At 35.2% G+C, this 17,512-nt stretch overlaps 1 protein-coding gene across 3 annotated transcripts in view; it reads left to right on the plus strand.

The window, feature by feature from the left end:
- KIDINS220 (kinase D interacting substrate 220) overlaps nucleotides 1–17,512 on the plus strand; it is an 80,422-nt gene that overhangs the window by 22,987 nt on the left and 39,923 nt on the right. For all 3 annotated transcript variants that reach the window (XM_069805842.1, XM_069805843.1, XM_069805845.1), the window contains exons 10-21: nucleotides 1,628–1,726; nucleotides 2,433–2,531; nucleotides 3,491–3,668; nucleotides 4,200–4,364; nucleotides 5,732–5,911; nucleotides 6,285–6,450; nucleotides 7,384–7,535; nucleotides 9,947–10,236; nucleotides 11,640–11,780; nucleotides 12,431–12,674; nucleotides 12,843–12,931; nucleotides 13,973–14,117. In XM_069805842.1, coding sequence (XP_069661943.1) covers nucleotides 1,628–1,726; nucleotides 2,433–2,531; nucleotides 3,491–3,668; nucleotides 4,200–4,364; nucleotides 5,732–5,911; nucleotides 6,285–6,450; nucleotides 7,384–7,535; nucleotides 9,947–10,236; nucleotides 11,640–11,780; nucleotides 12,431–12,674; nucleotides 12,843–12,931; nucleotides 13,973–14,117 — 1,948 coding nt within the window. The remainder of the gene's footprint in view (nucleotides 1–1,627; nucleotides 1,727–2,432; nucleotides 2,532–3,490; nucleotides 3,669–4,199; nucleotides 4,365–5,731; nucleotides 5,912–6,284; nucleotides 6,451–7,383; nucleotides 7,536–9,946; nucleotides 10,237–11,639; nucleotides 11,781–12,430; nucleotides 12,675–12,842; nucleotides 12,932–13,972; nucleotides 14,118–17,512) is intronic.

Below are 17,512 nucleotides of genomic sequence, written 5' to 3' on the forward strand. Positions count from 1 at the left end.
AAGCAATACAAAAACAGCAAGAGGACCCAACCTCCTTGGGGGCAGGGAAGCTTGTGACTTTTGGCAGTGTGAGGATATCTGTATAGCCATTTGCAGTGATTAATCTCGAAAATACATTTGTGGCCTTGTTGACACAGCAGGAGTGAGTACCATCAGAGGAAGGTTCTGGCTATGCTCTTCAGATTACGACCAGCAGTATATAAAAAACGGTGATGAGCGCTAGTATTTAGCAACTCCGCTGCTGTTTGGCACTGCAGCACCTGTCTGCCAGCCAGACCTGTTCTGGGGAGATTTGCTGCCTGCCCAAATCTGTGATGTTCCAGAAAGACTGCTGAGTCTTGTCCAGCCTTCCAGCAACTGTGTTCCTTGCTGCTCATTCATTCATATGGACACTAGTCAGGGGAGACCTTGAGCAGATAAAACATGACTACAGGGCCCTGGGAGCAAGTGTTGGGGCAGTGGGGGGGCTCAGGCTGTGTTGCCCTCACCCCTTCTGGTAAGAGGGAAGGCCCAGCTGGGAGCATCTGGCAGACAAGTGCCTGGCTGTGCAGCTGATGTTGCTAGTGAGGAGGCAGCTTCCTCAGGCTGGTGTCTTGTTGGAAGCCACCTGACTGAAGGACAGAGGACATGAAACCCAGGTGACCAGAGAGGAAAGAAAATTTAGTGACCAGGCTTGTTAAACTGTCAAGAAGGGCTTTAAACTCAGTTTGCTATGAAGCCGGGTGGGAGAGGAAGAGCTGCAAATGAAAGAAGCAAGTGAAAAGGCTGCCAGTGGGATTTTGACATTCCTGCTTAGAAGCAGGTGTGTGTTCAGAGGCTTTTCTTAAATGTCTCTACACAAGTGTGCATTAAACAGAAAGAGTCATGGTGCATTCACTAGGCTACAAAAAGATTACAGGCATGGAAACTTCCTGGTATAGCATACATCACTGGGGAAAAAAAAAAAAAAAGATGACACAAGCAGATTTGCAACTATCAACTGTTCCCCCTGGTTCAGTGGTACAATGTATGGCTGATCTGCATTCTGGTACTTTGTGTTGACTTTCACGTCTATCTACTTTTACAGCTTTCCAGCTCACATAGCCTGTTTTTAGGCCAGCCAACCAGTTCAACAGTTTTATTAGGCTATACTGTAAAATTGAGACAAAAATGGAATTTTTTTTAAAGGCCTGGAAGTGGTTAGCATTTCCATGTTCTAATAGGAGAGAAAAAAAAAAGCTGCAGAGAAACATGACTTATATAATAGGGGTAAAAAAGACAACACTCTGGAAAAAGTTGGTTTATTTCATTAGAAAACTTGTGTATTTGAGTTACAACTGAATACTCATGTATAGTTTTGGAAACTGTTTCAAGGCAGGTTGAATCTGCTTGGATTGTTAAAGCTCTTAATATATTTTGCACAAGTTTTTAAAATAGATTTGTGTTCTCTAGCCCGATTTCCGTTACCCCCGGCCCAAAGTTCTGCTGCTGTGCCAACTAGATTTGGTGGTGTTTCCCTTTGCCCTGAGCTGTGCTAAAATTTTCTGTATTATGTGCTGTTTTCTATATAGTGGTTGTACTTTATATACAGTTTTTGAAATTAATCCAACTGAAAGTACTGTTAACATTTAATACTCCCTTTTTTCAGGATAATAAGACTGCTTTATATTGGGCAGTTGAGAAAGGAAACGCTACAATGGTGAGGGATATCTTGCAGTGCAACCCTGATACTGAAACATGTACCAAGGTAATGATTAGAACTTTAACTGAATGCTTTGTTTAACATCTGTTCTTTTCTCAGCTCCTATGTGATGTTAAAATCATAATACCAAATTCAGTTTTTTTGAAGTGTTGGTGCTTTGCATGCTGTTAAAAAAAAAAAAATTCTTCTGAGACACGGAATGTATTTTCAGCAATGGTAATATCCATTTTGTTGATAAACATCACCTACTACTAAAACTCGATAGCAGGGAAAGTGTGGATACTTTACCTCAGCATCACTGACATGACCAGCAATAAGGAGTAGAGAGCAGGTGCTACTGGAAACTGAGGAAAGAAGTCTCTGATATTACTAAGCGTGAAAGTTCAGCCCACCATTTCTTGCATATGCAGGAATAAAAACAATAGAGGAAGTAGTATGTACAGCAGTGAAATACCTTTTCAGTGAGTCTCTTTTCAAATACTTTGTATTATATCTGAGTCTTGTCTTTCTCTGTTTGACACTGTTATTAACAGAAGTGTATTTTGTTCTGTGATTCTAATCAATCTAGAATATGGGGTCTGTGATACTTTTTGATAACATGCACTGAAGTGTTGTTACTTGCACAGTAACATATTTAATTAAAAAGTTCCCTTAAAAGTTAGGGATTTAATTTGTTACACTATCACTAGTTTTTGCTTGTTTTTGAGTATACAGAGAAGATCTTTTTGTTAGGCCTACTTTTCCCTTTTAGGATGGAGAAACACCACTTATAAAAGCAACCAAGATGAGAAATATTGAAATAGTAGAGCTTCTTCTGGATAAAGGAGCTAAGGTCTCTGCTGTAGACAAGGTAAAGAATATTTGTTTGTTTAGTTTAGTGTATTTAATAATTTTAGTTTTGCAGCAGAATTTTGTAGGGAGCTGTCAAGGCTAATACAGAAAGAGAGCTTCCCATATGCTTCATGATTAAATAGACCATAATACTTAAATGCTTAGTCTCCTGTATGCTTAATAATTAAATAGATCAGAATACTTAAATATAAATTAATTCCCACAATTAATATATTGATTTTTTGTTTGTATTAGGGTACTTTTAGTAATATGAAAAGAAAAAATTCCAGGTCAGGGATAAAACTTTCACAGATAAGAGTATTGATTCTTAATACACTTGAAAAAGAGCATAGAGAATGGTGGTTATTTGTTGCTGATGTTTGTTTTTGCTTAATAGACACTAAACTAGGCAACACCAAGGACAAATACAATGCTTTATTGCTGTCCTCTTATGCATTACCTACTTTGACTGTAAACCTTTTAAGTATAGGAACATTTATTTGATACTTTTTTAACCTCCTAGTATTATATTTAGGGCAAATAAGTAATAATGTTGATTTGATGTAATAAGGAAACTTTTACCAGAAAGCTTTTTGGAGACGTCTCAGCAGACATTGAAATACTTCTAACAAGCAATATCTCTTGTTCCAAAGAAGTCTCTGAATTTGCTAGTAGACATTTGTTTGTAAATAGAGACTACTGTTTTCATGAACCTTAAGGTGTTATTATAAAAGTTTAAGAAAGAAGATAGTGCCTTAGATTTAGCGTTATAAGAACTGCCTTCTCACAGGTCTTTTCTGGAACTTTTGTAATGCTTTTTCAAGGGGAAAAAATGCTTGCTGAAGGTGTTAATACTGTTGAGAATACCTTAAGAGGTATTTCAAGTAAATACCACATCTGAAACGATGTGGGACATATATTCTGTTCATAATCTTAGGAATTCATGTTAGCTATTACTAGTTTTTCACTTAATTGCAGAAAGGAGATACTCCACTTCATATTGCCATTCGTGGAAGAAGCCGTAAACTTGCTGAATTACTCTTAAGAAATCCAAAAGATGGTAGATTGCTTTATAGACCCAACAAAACAGGAGAAACACCTTACAATATTGACTGTAGCCACCAGAAGAGTATTTTGACACAGATCTTTGGAGCCAGTAAGTACAACTATTTATTTAATTTTATATTTTTTTGTAATCACTTGTATATTGAGAATCCAGTCTATTCAATTCTGTATGGAAAAGTGGTAACTGTTTAGTTTTTTAAATGTTGCAACTAATGGGAGAGCCTTAAAAAAAAATCAGTTGGCAAAAACATTCACCATTTAAAAGCCTAACAAAGGTCAAATGTACCTTTTACTTTTGACATTGGATACTGTGTGACTTCTGTTGATAGTTTTGTTTTTACTTAGATCTTGCTTATGTAGGAATTATTTTCTTTGACTTGCTCTGATTTGGGATTTTGTTTGAGTCTTTTGTGGTAAGCTCTAATGGTTTTGATAATTACATAACATTTATGTGGATGATTTAAAATTCTTTGAACAAGAATGTGCCAATAGTAACAGCTATTATACGGGAGGAGTATTTATACAAATATAGGCGAACCTGTCCTGATTTTTTTGTATGAAAATTGTCATATTGAAGAGATTTCTTAAAGCAGAGTTCTATAACACAGTATTTTTATTACAGGACACTTGTCTCCCACGGAATCTGACGGTGACATGCTGGGTTACGATCTGTACAGCAGTGCTTTGGCTGATATTCTGAGTGAACCAACCATGCAGCCACCTATCTGTGTAGGCTTATATGCACAGTGGGGAAGTGGAAAATCTTTTCTGCTCAAGAAACTGGAAGGTAGAGGTTAATTTAGCCTTTTCTGCAGGTTCAAATCTATCTATGAAAAGCATCACATGGGAGTTACTAGCTTTTGCAACAGCCATTGGTCCATGTAATGTATCCAGTCTCTGTTTCTGTAATGAAAGGATTTAAATTTTAGCATGGTCAGTTTATCTGTTGGTTGCTTTGTTCATTTATACAATGTCAAGACAGTCTTTGAGTGTTGCTGGCTGTTGTCCTCTGGGTTTCCTGTAGCAGTGAATCTACCCTTTAGGTGCTGCTGAAAGTATGGCTGCTGAAATATGTGTGTCAAATTGGGTTCAGACCTTTTGCTGCAGTATTTATTTATTGTGCCTCCTATGTATCATCTTACATTTTTTTGAAGTTTAAGACCAAATTTCAGGATATTAATATTTTTTCTCTGTAGTGTATTTTCTGTTTCTAGTTTTCTTCCCCTATATCCTTGTTTACTTTTGGCTTTTTGAACTTTCTGAAATGACAGGGGCAGGCAAACACAGAGAGAGTCAATATTTTTCACAGTGCAGATAGGCATCTTATGTACAGGATGTTTTTCTGAGATGTTTCAGTATAATTCAAAATATTTTTACCAGTCTTGATGTTTCTTACTTTCTGTGATTCCTATGTTTTTAAAAGTTTTTATATTAGTCAAAATGGGGTCTCTGCGTTCATTTTGTTCACCTTGTGCCTCCTGTCATAAAGAAAAAATGATGTGCATTTTTGATTGTGATGTTTATTGCTGATGAGCTCTTACATTTTTAAAACACTTTTTCAGTATTTTCTTCCTGTTCTTCATTCATCTTTTTATTCTAGATTGTGTATTTAATGTTTCTTATTCAATAGATCCTAAATAAGTTTCTTCAGGAATTCCTGTTTTGGTAGATATGAATCAACAAACAGAAATAAATACTGAAGCTTTTACATTGTACTGTTATATCTGACTATTTGAGAAATGTGGTCCAGATTTCAATGATGGGGGTTTTGGTGTTAGGGTGGGGGGGGGTTTTGACAGATATGGTGGGTTTATTTTTATTGCTGTCATAAAATACTTTTTACAATTTTGAAGGAGGATAGGAAATGGCATGGCTTTTAATATGCCTTTAAAAGCAGAAAATCTGCAGCAAACTGCAATTATTATGTATTTAAATGGTTTAATTCATTGCATGGATGAAAACTTATTTGCACTAATGTTTGAAGAAGAATTCAAGCATCGTTGTCTTTTTTTTTTTTTGGATCAGTAATAGGGAAAAGTTATACAGTCTAGTGAAAAAGTGTTTCTTTTCAAAGATGATCATTATAATACTTTTTTTGCTTTCTGTTCTGGAATGATTTAACATGTTAACTGGTCTTTTGTCTTTTTGTTTTAGATGAAATGAAGACTTTCGCAGGACAGCAGATTGAACCTCTGTTTCAGTTCTCCTGGCTTATTGTATTCCTCACACTTTTGCTGTGTGGAGGTTTGGGTTTGTTGCTTGCTTTCACAGTGGATGCAAAGCTTGGAATAGCGGTGTCACTCAGCTTATTAGCAGTTCTTTACATTTTCTTTAGTAAGTCTTATTTTATATGAAGTTTGGGAAAGTTTTATCTATTTTTGGAATTCATTATTGTTTTGTAGACATGCTTTGTGATTCAGAAAAAATACTGAATGTTTTTGTAGCAAATAGGATCACTTCAGACCCTTTCCTTATGTTTTGGATGTGATTTGTGTGGGGGCATTCTTGAAAGCAAAGGAGAATTTTGTATATTAACTTCATTATGTTACTCTTACCACTCTCATTTTTAGCCATAACTGTTAAAAATACATTCAACTCCTTTTACGCAACTCTGTGCCATATCTGTTCAAACTTCATGGTTCTTTCAGTTGTGAATGTTGATTAAAATAGAGCCATAACAACTTTTTTAAAATTTTTAATATTTTAGCTGTAATTTACTTTGGTGGCCGAAGAGAAGGTGAGAGCTGGAACTGGGCCTGGGTGTTAAGTGCAAGGTTGGCAAGACATATTGGATATTTAGAGTTGCTTCTCAAACTCATGTTTGTGAATCCACCAGAATTACCAGAGCAAACCACTAAAGCTTTACCTGTCAGGTTAGTTATTTCATTTATTTACTCTTGAATTAATAATTCAGGTTCACTCTGATACTTTTCAAACTGCGTTTTAATGTGCATGTTTATCTTCCTATGAAAAGCTGTTGAGATAACCTGTTTGAAAAATAATAGCCCTAGAAGATCATGTACTTACATTTTTCAGTGTGAAGAAGATAGTAGTGTTTTCAAGAAAACCTCTGTGCCAAAGTTGATGAAAGTTACTGCTTTTTAGTATTAGGGGGTTTGACTATCATCCTAATAAAAATTTGTAACAGACAAAATAAGAATTTAGTTTTCTGGTGTAGCTTACTGTGTATTACATTTAACGCTTGTTTCACTGATTACTTCTGTTAAGGTCTCTTTTTTTTTTCTTTTCCTTTTTTTTTTTCCTGTAAGTAGAGCATCAGACTGCTCAAAGTTTCTAGTTTACCTGAAAGCAAGAAAATTTGTGCCATGTGTTTTATAGTTTTGTTTATTCCTATTGTTTAGAGACCTGTATTTTAACCTGATGGTGCTTCTATGTGATCTTACTCTTCCGTATTTTTTTTTTTAATCCTCCATAAACATTTGAAAATAGCTCAGAATGCAATTTTAAAAACACTTGTCAATATTATGTTTTGGCATCATAAAGATATTTTTATGTTTTTACTGCCATGTGAGGTGCCATTAGCATGTGATCATTTTTATCTTTTTAAGAAATCAAATTTTAGAATAGGAAGTGGGGCAAAGAAGAGGTTGATAACAGGAGAAGAAATAAATAAATACTTAAATTCCATGTAGAGTTTAAAAAAATTTAAGTATTTAAATATTTTACATTTTGTGCCACTTGAAAAAACTTTCAACTGTAGAGACACAGGAATATTTTTGTTTTGGTTGCCAGAAAATATTTAAAGCTTTCTGAAATATACAAAATACATGTTTTTTCTCTTTCAGATTTTTGTTTACGGACTACAATAGACTGTCCAGTGTAGGTGGAGAAACTTCATTGGCTGAGATGATTGCTACCCTCTCTGATGCATGTGAAAGAGAATTTGGTTTCTTAGCAACAAGGCTATTTCGAGTTTTCAAGACAGAAGATACACAAGGTTCTTATTACCTGAATGACATTTTTGATTATTCCATTTCAATGCTCCGTTATCAAGGTTCTGTTTTTCACATTGTAAGCTCTTTTTAGAAACTGTTGTAGCCATGCAGAAATTCATACAGAACAGAAAACTCTTTCTATTCTTTTGGAGAGAGAAATGCCCTGTTTTCTTTGCTCATCTTCATTTTATTAATATCATAAAGGAATATCTTTTGTGAAGTATAGTTTTCAGAAGTGTCAGTGGAAATGCATTTATATTACATCCTTTTAGATGCAGCGTGATATTTTTCCATAGCAATTAAGCCATTGTGTGTGAGTCAGATAAAGGGAAAAGTATACTTCTGTGTATTGCTAAAAGAAGTTTCTGTTTAGTTGATAGGATTTTAATTCAGAGCTTTTATGAGTGACCACTACTTATTCTTGGAAATAATAAATGTATAGAGCGTGTTGGTCCAAAGCCATAAATTGCTGTGATCAGTGCTGATAAGATGGGATGAAATATTCCTACTTGATCCAAATGGAACAAGTGTTTTTTCTTCTATGCCATCTGTACATCTGTAGATTTCTGAAAAAAAAATGTGCCAAACAGAGTATGATATTATGAAGAAAGGGAGTTCTTGAGGGTAACTTTCAATTCATAGAGGACTTACTTCTGCTTTGAGTTCAGTTTCAGTCAGTTACTTCTCATTTCATTTTGACCCTGACCAGAAATTGAGGAATCTGTTAGATGCTGTCTCTTGTCACAAAGGGAAATGTTTAGACTCTCCTGTCTTGCAGAGGGTGGAAAAAACCATGCTACGTGCTGAACACAATTTACTTTTCATTGTTCTTTGTCAAATTCACTGATGTTCTTTATGAAAGTGATATGTGGAGTTTTTCACCCTTATTTCCATATTAGACATTCTGCAGTTCTCCTTAACGTCAGTGAAACAGCTTTCAAGGTACTGTAATTTCTCTTGAAATTGACTTGAGAATGTCAGTGTAGTGCTGGCTCTTGTGATTATTTGCAGTAATCACTTTTTCCCTTTCATTAGTAATCTTACATTTATCTTGTATTCCTTGGCTCTCTTGCCTTCCTGTGCTCTTCCTTAATATCTAATTGATTATTTTTTTTAATTTTATCTATTTGGTGATCTTGCACATCTTCTCCTTGTCTCCGTATGTTTGTTAGGTCTAGGGTCATAGGTTTCTTGTCTCTAGATGTTCATAGAAATTCCATATCAGTTTCTTTTTAGTCTCCTGTATCTTTAATTTTTGTTACATCTGTAGACTTGCAGACAAGCCTATTCAATTGCCATTTCATTGCTGATGATTCCTAAGTCTCTAATCCAGTGCTATCTCTTTCTAGCTAGAAGAAGCTTACATCCCTACTTCAAAATGTCTATAACCGAATGTAATTATAACTGAGCTGTTATTCTTCTCTTCTTGCCCCTCACTCCTGTCATTACGCATTTCTGTTGCTTTGTCCTGCATCACAATCCTATCTGTCACATATGTCAGTAATATGAAAGACGTTTCCAGCTCATACCCTGGTCTAGAAAATCATACATGGGCCATGTATAAACCTTGGATGTTCTTTCCATATAGCATATTTAAAATTTGATTTTTCTGTTCCAGTTCAAATATTGATTTTTAGCTGTCATCGTTTTGTATCAGATTATTGCTGTGTTCTGTTCTTTGTTATCAACAAACGTGTACAGAAGATGTGAATCTTCTAGACGAGTACACCACTAGATGTGTACAGATCCTAAAGGCAGAGGCTGCCGCTTTGGAAAAAAGCTATTTCTTTGATCACTGCTTTATCTGTGCTAACCTCCAATTGCAATATCTCTTTGTCTCTTTCTTATCAATCCAATTGAAGTCAGGAGTTCTATATTCTCTTCTGAGGCCCTTGTGATCTGTCCAAACCTTACATACTGCAGTCCTCCCTTGTTTGTGTATGTTTTAGCATGAAAGAAAGGATAGTCTCAGGTTGTAGCTTGCAATTTTGATTTAGTTCACCAATGGCACCATTAGTATTAGATTATGTAAGTATCATGTTTCTGTTTAAAATGGAGTAGTTACCATACTGTTTTCCTAGGATTTACTTGCATAAATATACTTTACTAAGAGATGCCACAAAAGGGATGATACCACTGATATGAAATCTATTTAATAAAGATCATTTCCATCCAGTGTGGATTTCTTGAAGCAATGGAAATAAATTGAAGATTAAAAGAATATCTCTGCTTCATAATTTCCAAGAATTTTGGCAAATTTAGACCATTTTTGTCATGCTTGTGACTGGATGGTAACACTGCAATAACCTTTTGTGCAAGTTAGTGTTTTATGAGAAGTGTGCAAGTTAATAGATTTCGTACTAACTGTAATTACATTTTACATTCATTTTAACAGCAAATACTTGTCTCCTAGGTAAAAAGAAATGGAAGAAAACTTGCTGTCTCCCATCCTTTGTGATTTTCCTGTTCATATTGTCTTGTGTTGTTTCTGCGATTGCCCTGCTGGCGATTTTTAATGTAGAACCAGCCAACATGACAGTGAATGTTATTCTTATATCAGTTACCTGTGTTGTTGGTTTGGCCTTCATCTTGAATTGTCGCACATGGTGGCAAGTGATGGATTCAGTTTTGAATTCGCAAAGAAAACGTCTTCACAATGCTGCCTCCAAGCTTCACAAGTTGAAAAGCGAGGGGTTCATGAAGGTAAGCATTTATATGAATTGGCCATTAAAAGAATTGAAACAAAACCCTAAACCTGTAGCCTTCTTAAGATGGGGCACCATTTATTTAATCAGGCCAAGTCTTGCAACATTAGAATGAGCCTTGGTGAGTTTTTACTGAAGGGAACACTTCTGTTCCACTGGTAGTTATGCTTACTGTATGAGATCTGTCTGCTCAACCAGGAGTGTTAAGTTTGGATTAAGTTTTCACTTTCTATTTTTCTGGGAGGAAGGTACTAGGAAAACAGTTGTTCTAAGTGATCAGTATTTAGTAAAAGTTTACTTTAGACCACAAGATTAGAAGGAATAACTTTTAAAATAGTCTAAAGGTGAAAAACCAAGGCTAAATTTGGCTGTCTGCAAGACCTCTTTACTAAGAAAGGAATGATAGCACTGGAAGAACATTCCAAAACAGTTCATATATTTCATGAAAAATGATACAAAATATTATTTTTTCGCTGGGTTGTATCTAAACTGATAAAAATGTACCCATCAGGCTGTCATCAAATATCCTATATGCTCCTATTTGAAAATAAGCTTTAGCATCATGATAGTTACCTCCATAGTTTACAGCTAATACGTTGTATAACAATATGTTGTGCAAGTATTTTTGAAATACAGAAGACCATATCTGTGTCTTGCTACTGTGTTTCTTGACAATTGTTTTTTGAGTGGTATTTATCTGGCATAACTTTAGCTATTTAGGAGTTAGGTTCACCCTTTGCAATCAAAGGAGAGAAGTGGGTATTTCTGGAGAGTTATTCATATGACTTATGTCATCATAATGTGCACATTCAAGATGAATCTAGTGATGAATAGATCAGATTTTAATGTCTGCCTGTTACGTGCTGAAATTAGGGCGGGGAATTCCACCTTTGTTTCTAAGGGTAGTTGTTAAATGTGTAACTTAATGTTGAAAAACTTAAAAAAATCTTCAGATTGCATATCCTGAATAGGAATAAGTGATAGCATAATTTGCTTGGCTGGAAGGCAGATAGAAAATTTTAGTGTGCATTTTATGCAAAGCAATTTTTGAGGATTCAATGAAGCTACAAATACTCTTTTGTTTACTCTTGAAATACTGTTTTACAGTGCATAAATATTACTTTCTTCTTAAATACCACTGTAGTGGAATTTAAATAAGGATAGTTTGTTACATTAAAGTGGAATTTGCAGTTCTGTACATTTTTGTGCAAATAGGAAATTAAAATTTTGAAAGTGGCATTTTAGGACTTTCACTTTGGGTATTTATAAAGTGTTTATTTTTGTAATCTTATTGAAGTATTTTTGGGACAAGTAGCAATCTGCAAAAGTAATTATATGCGTTTTTGTGAGTTTTAAGTATTATAGAGATGTCTTTTCCTTCTTTGCTTTTAATTTTTATAGGTTTTGAAATGTGAAGTGGAACTGATGGCCAAAATGGCAAAAACCATTGACAGCTTCACTCAGAACCAGACGAGGCTTGTTGTAATTATTGATGGATTAGATGCTTGTGAACAGGACAAAGTTTTACAGATGCTTGATACTGTGAGTTGGATCATTTTATAAAGATGATCTCTGGATCATCTGGATGATCTCTTCCATAGATGAGTTCAGATACATACAGTTATTGTGTATTTTCTATAGAAAGAAGGCATGTATGCAGAGTCTGTTTGTTGTAGTCTTTTAACGTTTGTGTACATAGGCATAACTGTAATACTAAGAGCAACAGGTTTTAAAAGTTGAAAATTAAATCTCAGTAGGACTGTAAATGTTAATACTTGTGGAAAGTTTTGAAATAATCAGATGTAAATTATTGAAAATTAATATCCTGTTGAAACAAACTTACAATGTTTGGAGAGTTTTTCATACTTTTGAAGCACTTTAGATGAAAATTACTTAAATGCTAAATATTTGTGGGGGCTAGGACATTACTGCGTAATATCTTCTTGGTGATGACTTCCACTGTAACTACTACCACTAATTTATCAAGTATGCTTATTTCTAATTGTGGATAAGTTCCTAACACTAGATATCTCCTGTTGAAGAAACTGACATCTTTATATATCTCTCATCCTCTCAAGCTTATAACTTGAACGGAATGAATATAAAATGTTGAGTCAGATGTTCAAATGATCCATGGTTACTATTAATTATTAATTTATTATTAACAAGGTGTACTGTCTACTTTTTTACAGGTGCGAGTCTTGTTTTCAAAAGGCCCGTTTATTGCTATTTTTGCAAGTGACCCACACATTATTATAAAGGCTATTAACCAGAATCTCAACAGCGTTCTACGTGATTCAAACATAAATGGACATGATTACATGCGAAACATAGTCCATTTGCCTGTTTTTCTGAATAGCCGAGGACTTAGTAATGCAAAAAAACTGATGGTAGCTTCGACAACCAATGGGGATATTCCTTATACAGATAATGCAGGTAAGGTTATGCAGGAGGATGATATGAAAGTTACAAAACCAATGTTCCAAAAATCTGGTTTTTGGAACAAACTATTTAAGTAATTGGCAGATCATCAGTGTTACTTTATAGATCAGTCAAATGTATATGAATGGAGAAAATGCCTGCCTTTTGTTTTCCTTTCAGTAGGATTGCATGAAGAAGTTGACAGGAGAGTTTCTCAGAACAGTCTTGGAGACATGACCAAGCTTGGTAGTAAAACTGCTCTCAATAGGCGGGTGAGAAAGATTTTGTTTGTTTGTTAGGGCTTGGGAGGGGCAGGGGGGAGTTGTTTGTTTGCTTTACTAAATGGAGATACTGGTAATACTTTTTTCTTTTCTATTCTTTTTTTTTCTTTCACATTTTTGATTATGTCAACTTGGAAGACTTAAACCAAACCATTCTTATGAAATTAGCATAAACCATGTAAGAAAAGTACATTCTTAAATCAGTAAATTGATGATCGATCAAAGGGAAAAAAGTTTGCTTGCTCACTGAAGTGTTCTTTTCCACAAATACTTAAATTCAACTCTGTGAATGCTGAGATGATACAGCATGCTGGTAGTAATTATGATCTATGTATGTATGTATATTTTGGATTTTTGTGTATAAGCCTGGTATCACTTGATCACAGGGTGCTGCAACAAGGGGCAGTAATTAAGCAAATCAAGGAATTCAGAATATTATAGTACTAGACTTCTACTGCAACATGTCCACCACACTTTCTTTCCTGCTTTCTGTTCTGTTTTTCCATCTTTACGTAAAATCAGAAAGTGGTTGAATAAAAGGCATCCAGGAAGTAGTGAAAAGCAGCACAGAGTCTGAGGATTCTGAGGTTTTTGAGCTGCCATAGGGTAGAGACTTAGGGAGTTTTGTAGGAAAGGGACCTGATGTTCACTTTAATTTAAAAATGTAATTAGTAAATGGATGGCATTAACTTTTTGTAGAGACAGTAGGAAACGATGATGGCAATGGTGAAATTAGTAACCTTTTTACAAAATATCTCACTGTGTCACTCTATTTTGCTCTCTCAGAATTGGCATGCAAGTAAAATGTGTAACTCTTACCAGTTCTTGGTTTACATGGAAATCATGTTCAACCGTTACACAGCTAAATCAGAATTAAATTCTCGTAAATATTTTTATGGTATTTCATGTCAACCTCACAGACACATATTCACAAAGGTTCTAACTTTATAATCAAGTAAAACTGAAGTATTTCAAATACATAAAAGTTTTTAATACTAATCAGTATTCCTTGCTTTTTTGTGTCGTTATCAGGATACTTACCGAAGACGCCAGATACAACGTACCATTACCCGCCAAATGTCTTTTGATTTGACCAAGCTGTTGGTTACAGAGGATTGGTTCAGCGATATCAGTCCTCAGACCATGAGGAGATTGCTAAATATTGTATCAGTGACAGGTAAGTGTGGCATGTTTTGTGTATAGTAAACAGTATTGTGTTTTCGTTGCTTGTAGTTTACACTCAGACCTTTTAGTGTGTAAACTAAATTTAACAAGTCAGTCCATGTGTTGATTTTGAAAATCCTTCTGAAGCAAACTCTTCTAGAGTGCAAGCATAGACTATTCTATGTAGTATTTAAAAAAAAAATAATAAAAAATTGTTTGTTGTTTCACTAACTTCATTTGGGAGGCAAATGATTCCAGTTGACATTTTTAGGAAGTTTTATATTTTTTTAATTTTGAAGTGGTATAATAAAAACATTTTTCAATTTTGTAATACTCTAATGCGAACAAAGCTCGTAGTGGTGGTATCTTAACAGGTAAACTGCGAGGCAAAACCAAGTATGTATCCTTTACATTTTTGCTATGGATATTTGGAGTCTTTTTTCCCTAAATGTTGTCTGGGACTGATGAAAACATTTTATGACCTGTTTTCCTTCAACAAAACACAATCAAGACATTGGTATCTTTGAGGTTTAAAAACTGGAAACAACTGTAAAAGGACTTATGTAAGTCTAATAGAATCATGTTTCATGTAGTAAGTGAATGGGGAATGATTATTTACTGTCTTTTCTATTACAGACACTAAAAGACACTGAACAGCCTTACAGCTAACTGATTCAGAACAAACAAAATGAGTTACTTATCACACTGCATATAGTTAAGTGCATAACTCTGCAACAGTATCATATGGACGAGGGAAGCTTATGTGGATTCAGAAACAAATATCTGAAAAGTAAAATTCATCAAGTGCTAAAAGAAAGCAAGCAATGAACCACAAATCACCAGGGGATATTATTTTTCCCCAGGTTCTGAAGCTTCTACACAAGCATTTGCTATTGTACAGTATGGGGCTTCTGGGCAACTTGGACCTTACTCAGTATTGGCTTGATCTTTAACCAGGAAAAAAATAGCCTGGCAAAAGCTTGAGCTTAATGTCGGTATCCTTATCTCATTTTTGTGTTGATGTGAAAACCAATACCAGGTTTTGTGAAAGAATCAAATTTCATGTTTTCTCTGTTCCAGGCTTTGTATTGTGAATGTTTATAATGAGGGTGTGGACCCTTGTAGAAAACTGCCAGGCAGAAAACTTACCAGGTGCTAGTGAAACACTTTCCTACTATGAGGGTGACTAAGCACTGGCACAGGTTGCCCAGAGAGGTTATGGAGTCTCCATCCTTGGAGATATTCAGAAGCCATCTGTACATGGTCCTGGGCAAATGGCTCTGGGTGGTCCTGCTTGAGCAGGAAGGGTTGGACCAGGTGACCTGCGGAGGTCCCTTCCAACCTCAACCATTCTGTGATTCTGTGAAACAAATACTATTAACAGTTTCTAGGACTAACTGGAAAATGTAAGGGTTTCACAGATATGTCAAATATATTGTCTTTAATACTTAAAAATATTTTAGTACTATCCAGCATGCATATTTCGTGTATTAAATTAGGTTTGTTAGATAAGATGGGATGCAAACAGGAGGGTTAGTTCAGGAGAACTTCTTGCCACTGCTAAGCAAGGTTATTGGCTCATAAAATAATGAGTAGCATAATGATTGAAGAGACAATAAATAGTTGTTCCCCTACCTACGGCTGAGTTTAGGAAAGGACAAATAGTGCTTTTAAAATTTGAAATAGCTAGTTGGAAAAACATTGCATTTACTATACAGGTATTTCTGCTTTTGTTTTGTTTCTTTTCTTTATATCTAGACTTGTGTGCAATTGTAGCTTTCCCATTGACCCATTAGAGATCAGTGGTGTCTTTCAGAAGAAACAGTGCACCTTTGAGCTCTTCCCTAACAAATTGATCCTAGTTACAGCTTCCTACGTTACACTTCAAGGAGGGTCTTGGAAGATGACATTAATCCTATTCTCTACAGCTCCTGTGCTGTAGAACTTTTCTCCTGAATACAATGGATTACCTTTTATGCTACTTCAGCTCTTTTAATCTAAGTTCCTGGTTTTATGATAAAGGATCTTAGTGAATGATGAGTAGTACTACACTGTACAAATGGAGAACAAAGTGAATATTACTGTGTTTTGAGGAAAAGAGTTCTGCTCTTGTTTGTAGTGATTTCAACATTAACCAAATTATCACAAGCTCTGGGTTATGTTAATGAAAATAGAATCTCTAAAACTTCTGATTTCCATAAACCTAATAAAATTTGATTGCTAGGAAGACGACGGTACAATTCTACCAATAACACCAGCAATAAAAGGTTATGTTAAATGACCTTTGTCATTTCTAGAAATATGACCTATGTCTTTCTACGATAACATATAATGCTTAAGTAAAAAAATATTCTTAATTTTCTAATGAGAGCTGTATCATTTGAGAGAGAGAATTCTAGGAAGAAAACTTTCACAGATACAGAAATATCACAGTTGCCTGCAGGCAACAGGTATCAAGGATGGATTCAACAGATTTGGCATTAAATTCTGCATCGAGTTATTGTAGCCATATTGCCTACACTGGGTGCAGTTCAGAAATCAGCCTGTCTCTATTGCACAGTACATAGCTGGAGCTAAGAAACCTGTTGCAACCACCTCAGGTCTCACTTAGAGTGTTTGCTTTACCAATAGATGCACAGAGTAATAGTACTGGGCAAAATTGAACTGATTCCTGCTGATCCATTTGGTTGCAGAAACCTGCTACAGCATTATTGATGCTGCATCCACTGCCCAACTTAACATTGCATTTGGGAGTACTTATTTCCAGCACGTCTCAAGTAGGTGGGACTGTTTCAGGTCTGGTACAGTGCCGAGGTGATCATCTCAGTAGGAAGTATGATACAAGGACACAGTTGTATGTTTCTGAGCTGAGGTTCAGCTCTATTGAACCAACCTGGGTAACACAGAGGGGTTGGCTGTCTCTGCAGTTCCATTCCCAGTAGTATTTGCATAGTTTGGATTGACCTAATTTACCTTCACTGAGGTTATGAAGAACTAAATGTAAATGCTGTTCCAAATTACATAAAATAACCCATGTCTTATTTTCTGTTCCATTAACTTAATGCTAGTACCATTAATAGAAGAGTGTTAATGTGTCGTTTTCCCCATTTTCCCCTGCTATTTCCCTTTTTTAGTGATCATTCATATATGACAACAAACCTAAAATTCTGAGCTAATCTTTTAAATAAATGTGCAGTCTTTTAGCAGTGTCATTACAATTTGTAGCATGAAGTGTCTGGTTTTGTCAAATTATAGTGCAGATGTGAAAGTATAACAAAATCACAAACTGTTAGTTATAAAAACAAACAAACAAGAACACTTGTTTGCAAGAACACTTTTAGTGTACTATAATCTGTGGTTATATATGATGATTTCATGAGCCGAGCCTTCAGGCTGTAAGTTACACGT

The sequence above is a fragment of the Haliaeetus albicilla genome, chromosome 18 (assembly GCF_947461875.1).
Source record: "Haliaeetus albicilla chromosome 18, bHalAlb1.1, whole genome shotgun sequence".
Classification (NCBI taxonomy): Eukaryota; Metazoa; Chordata; class Aves; order Accipitriformes; family Accipitridae; genus Haliaeetus; species Haliaeetus albicilla.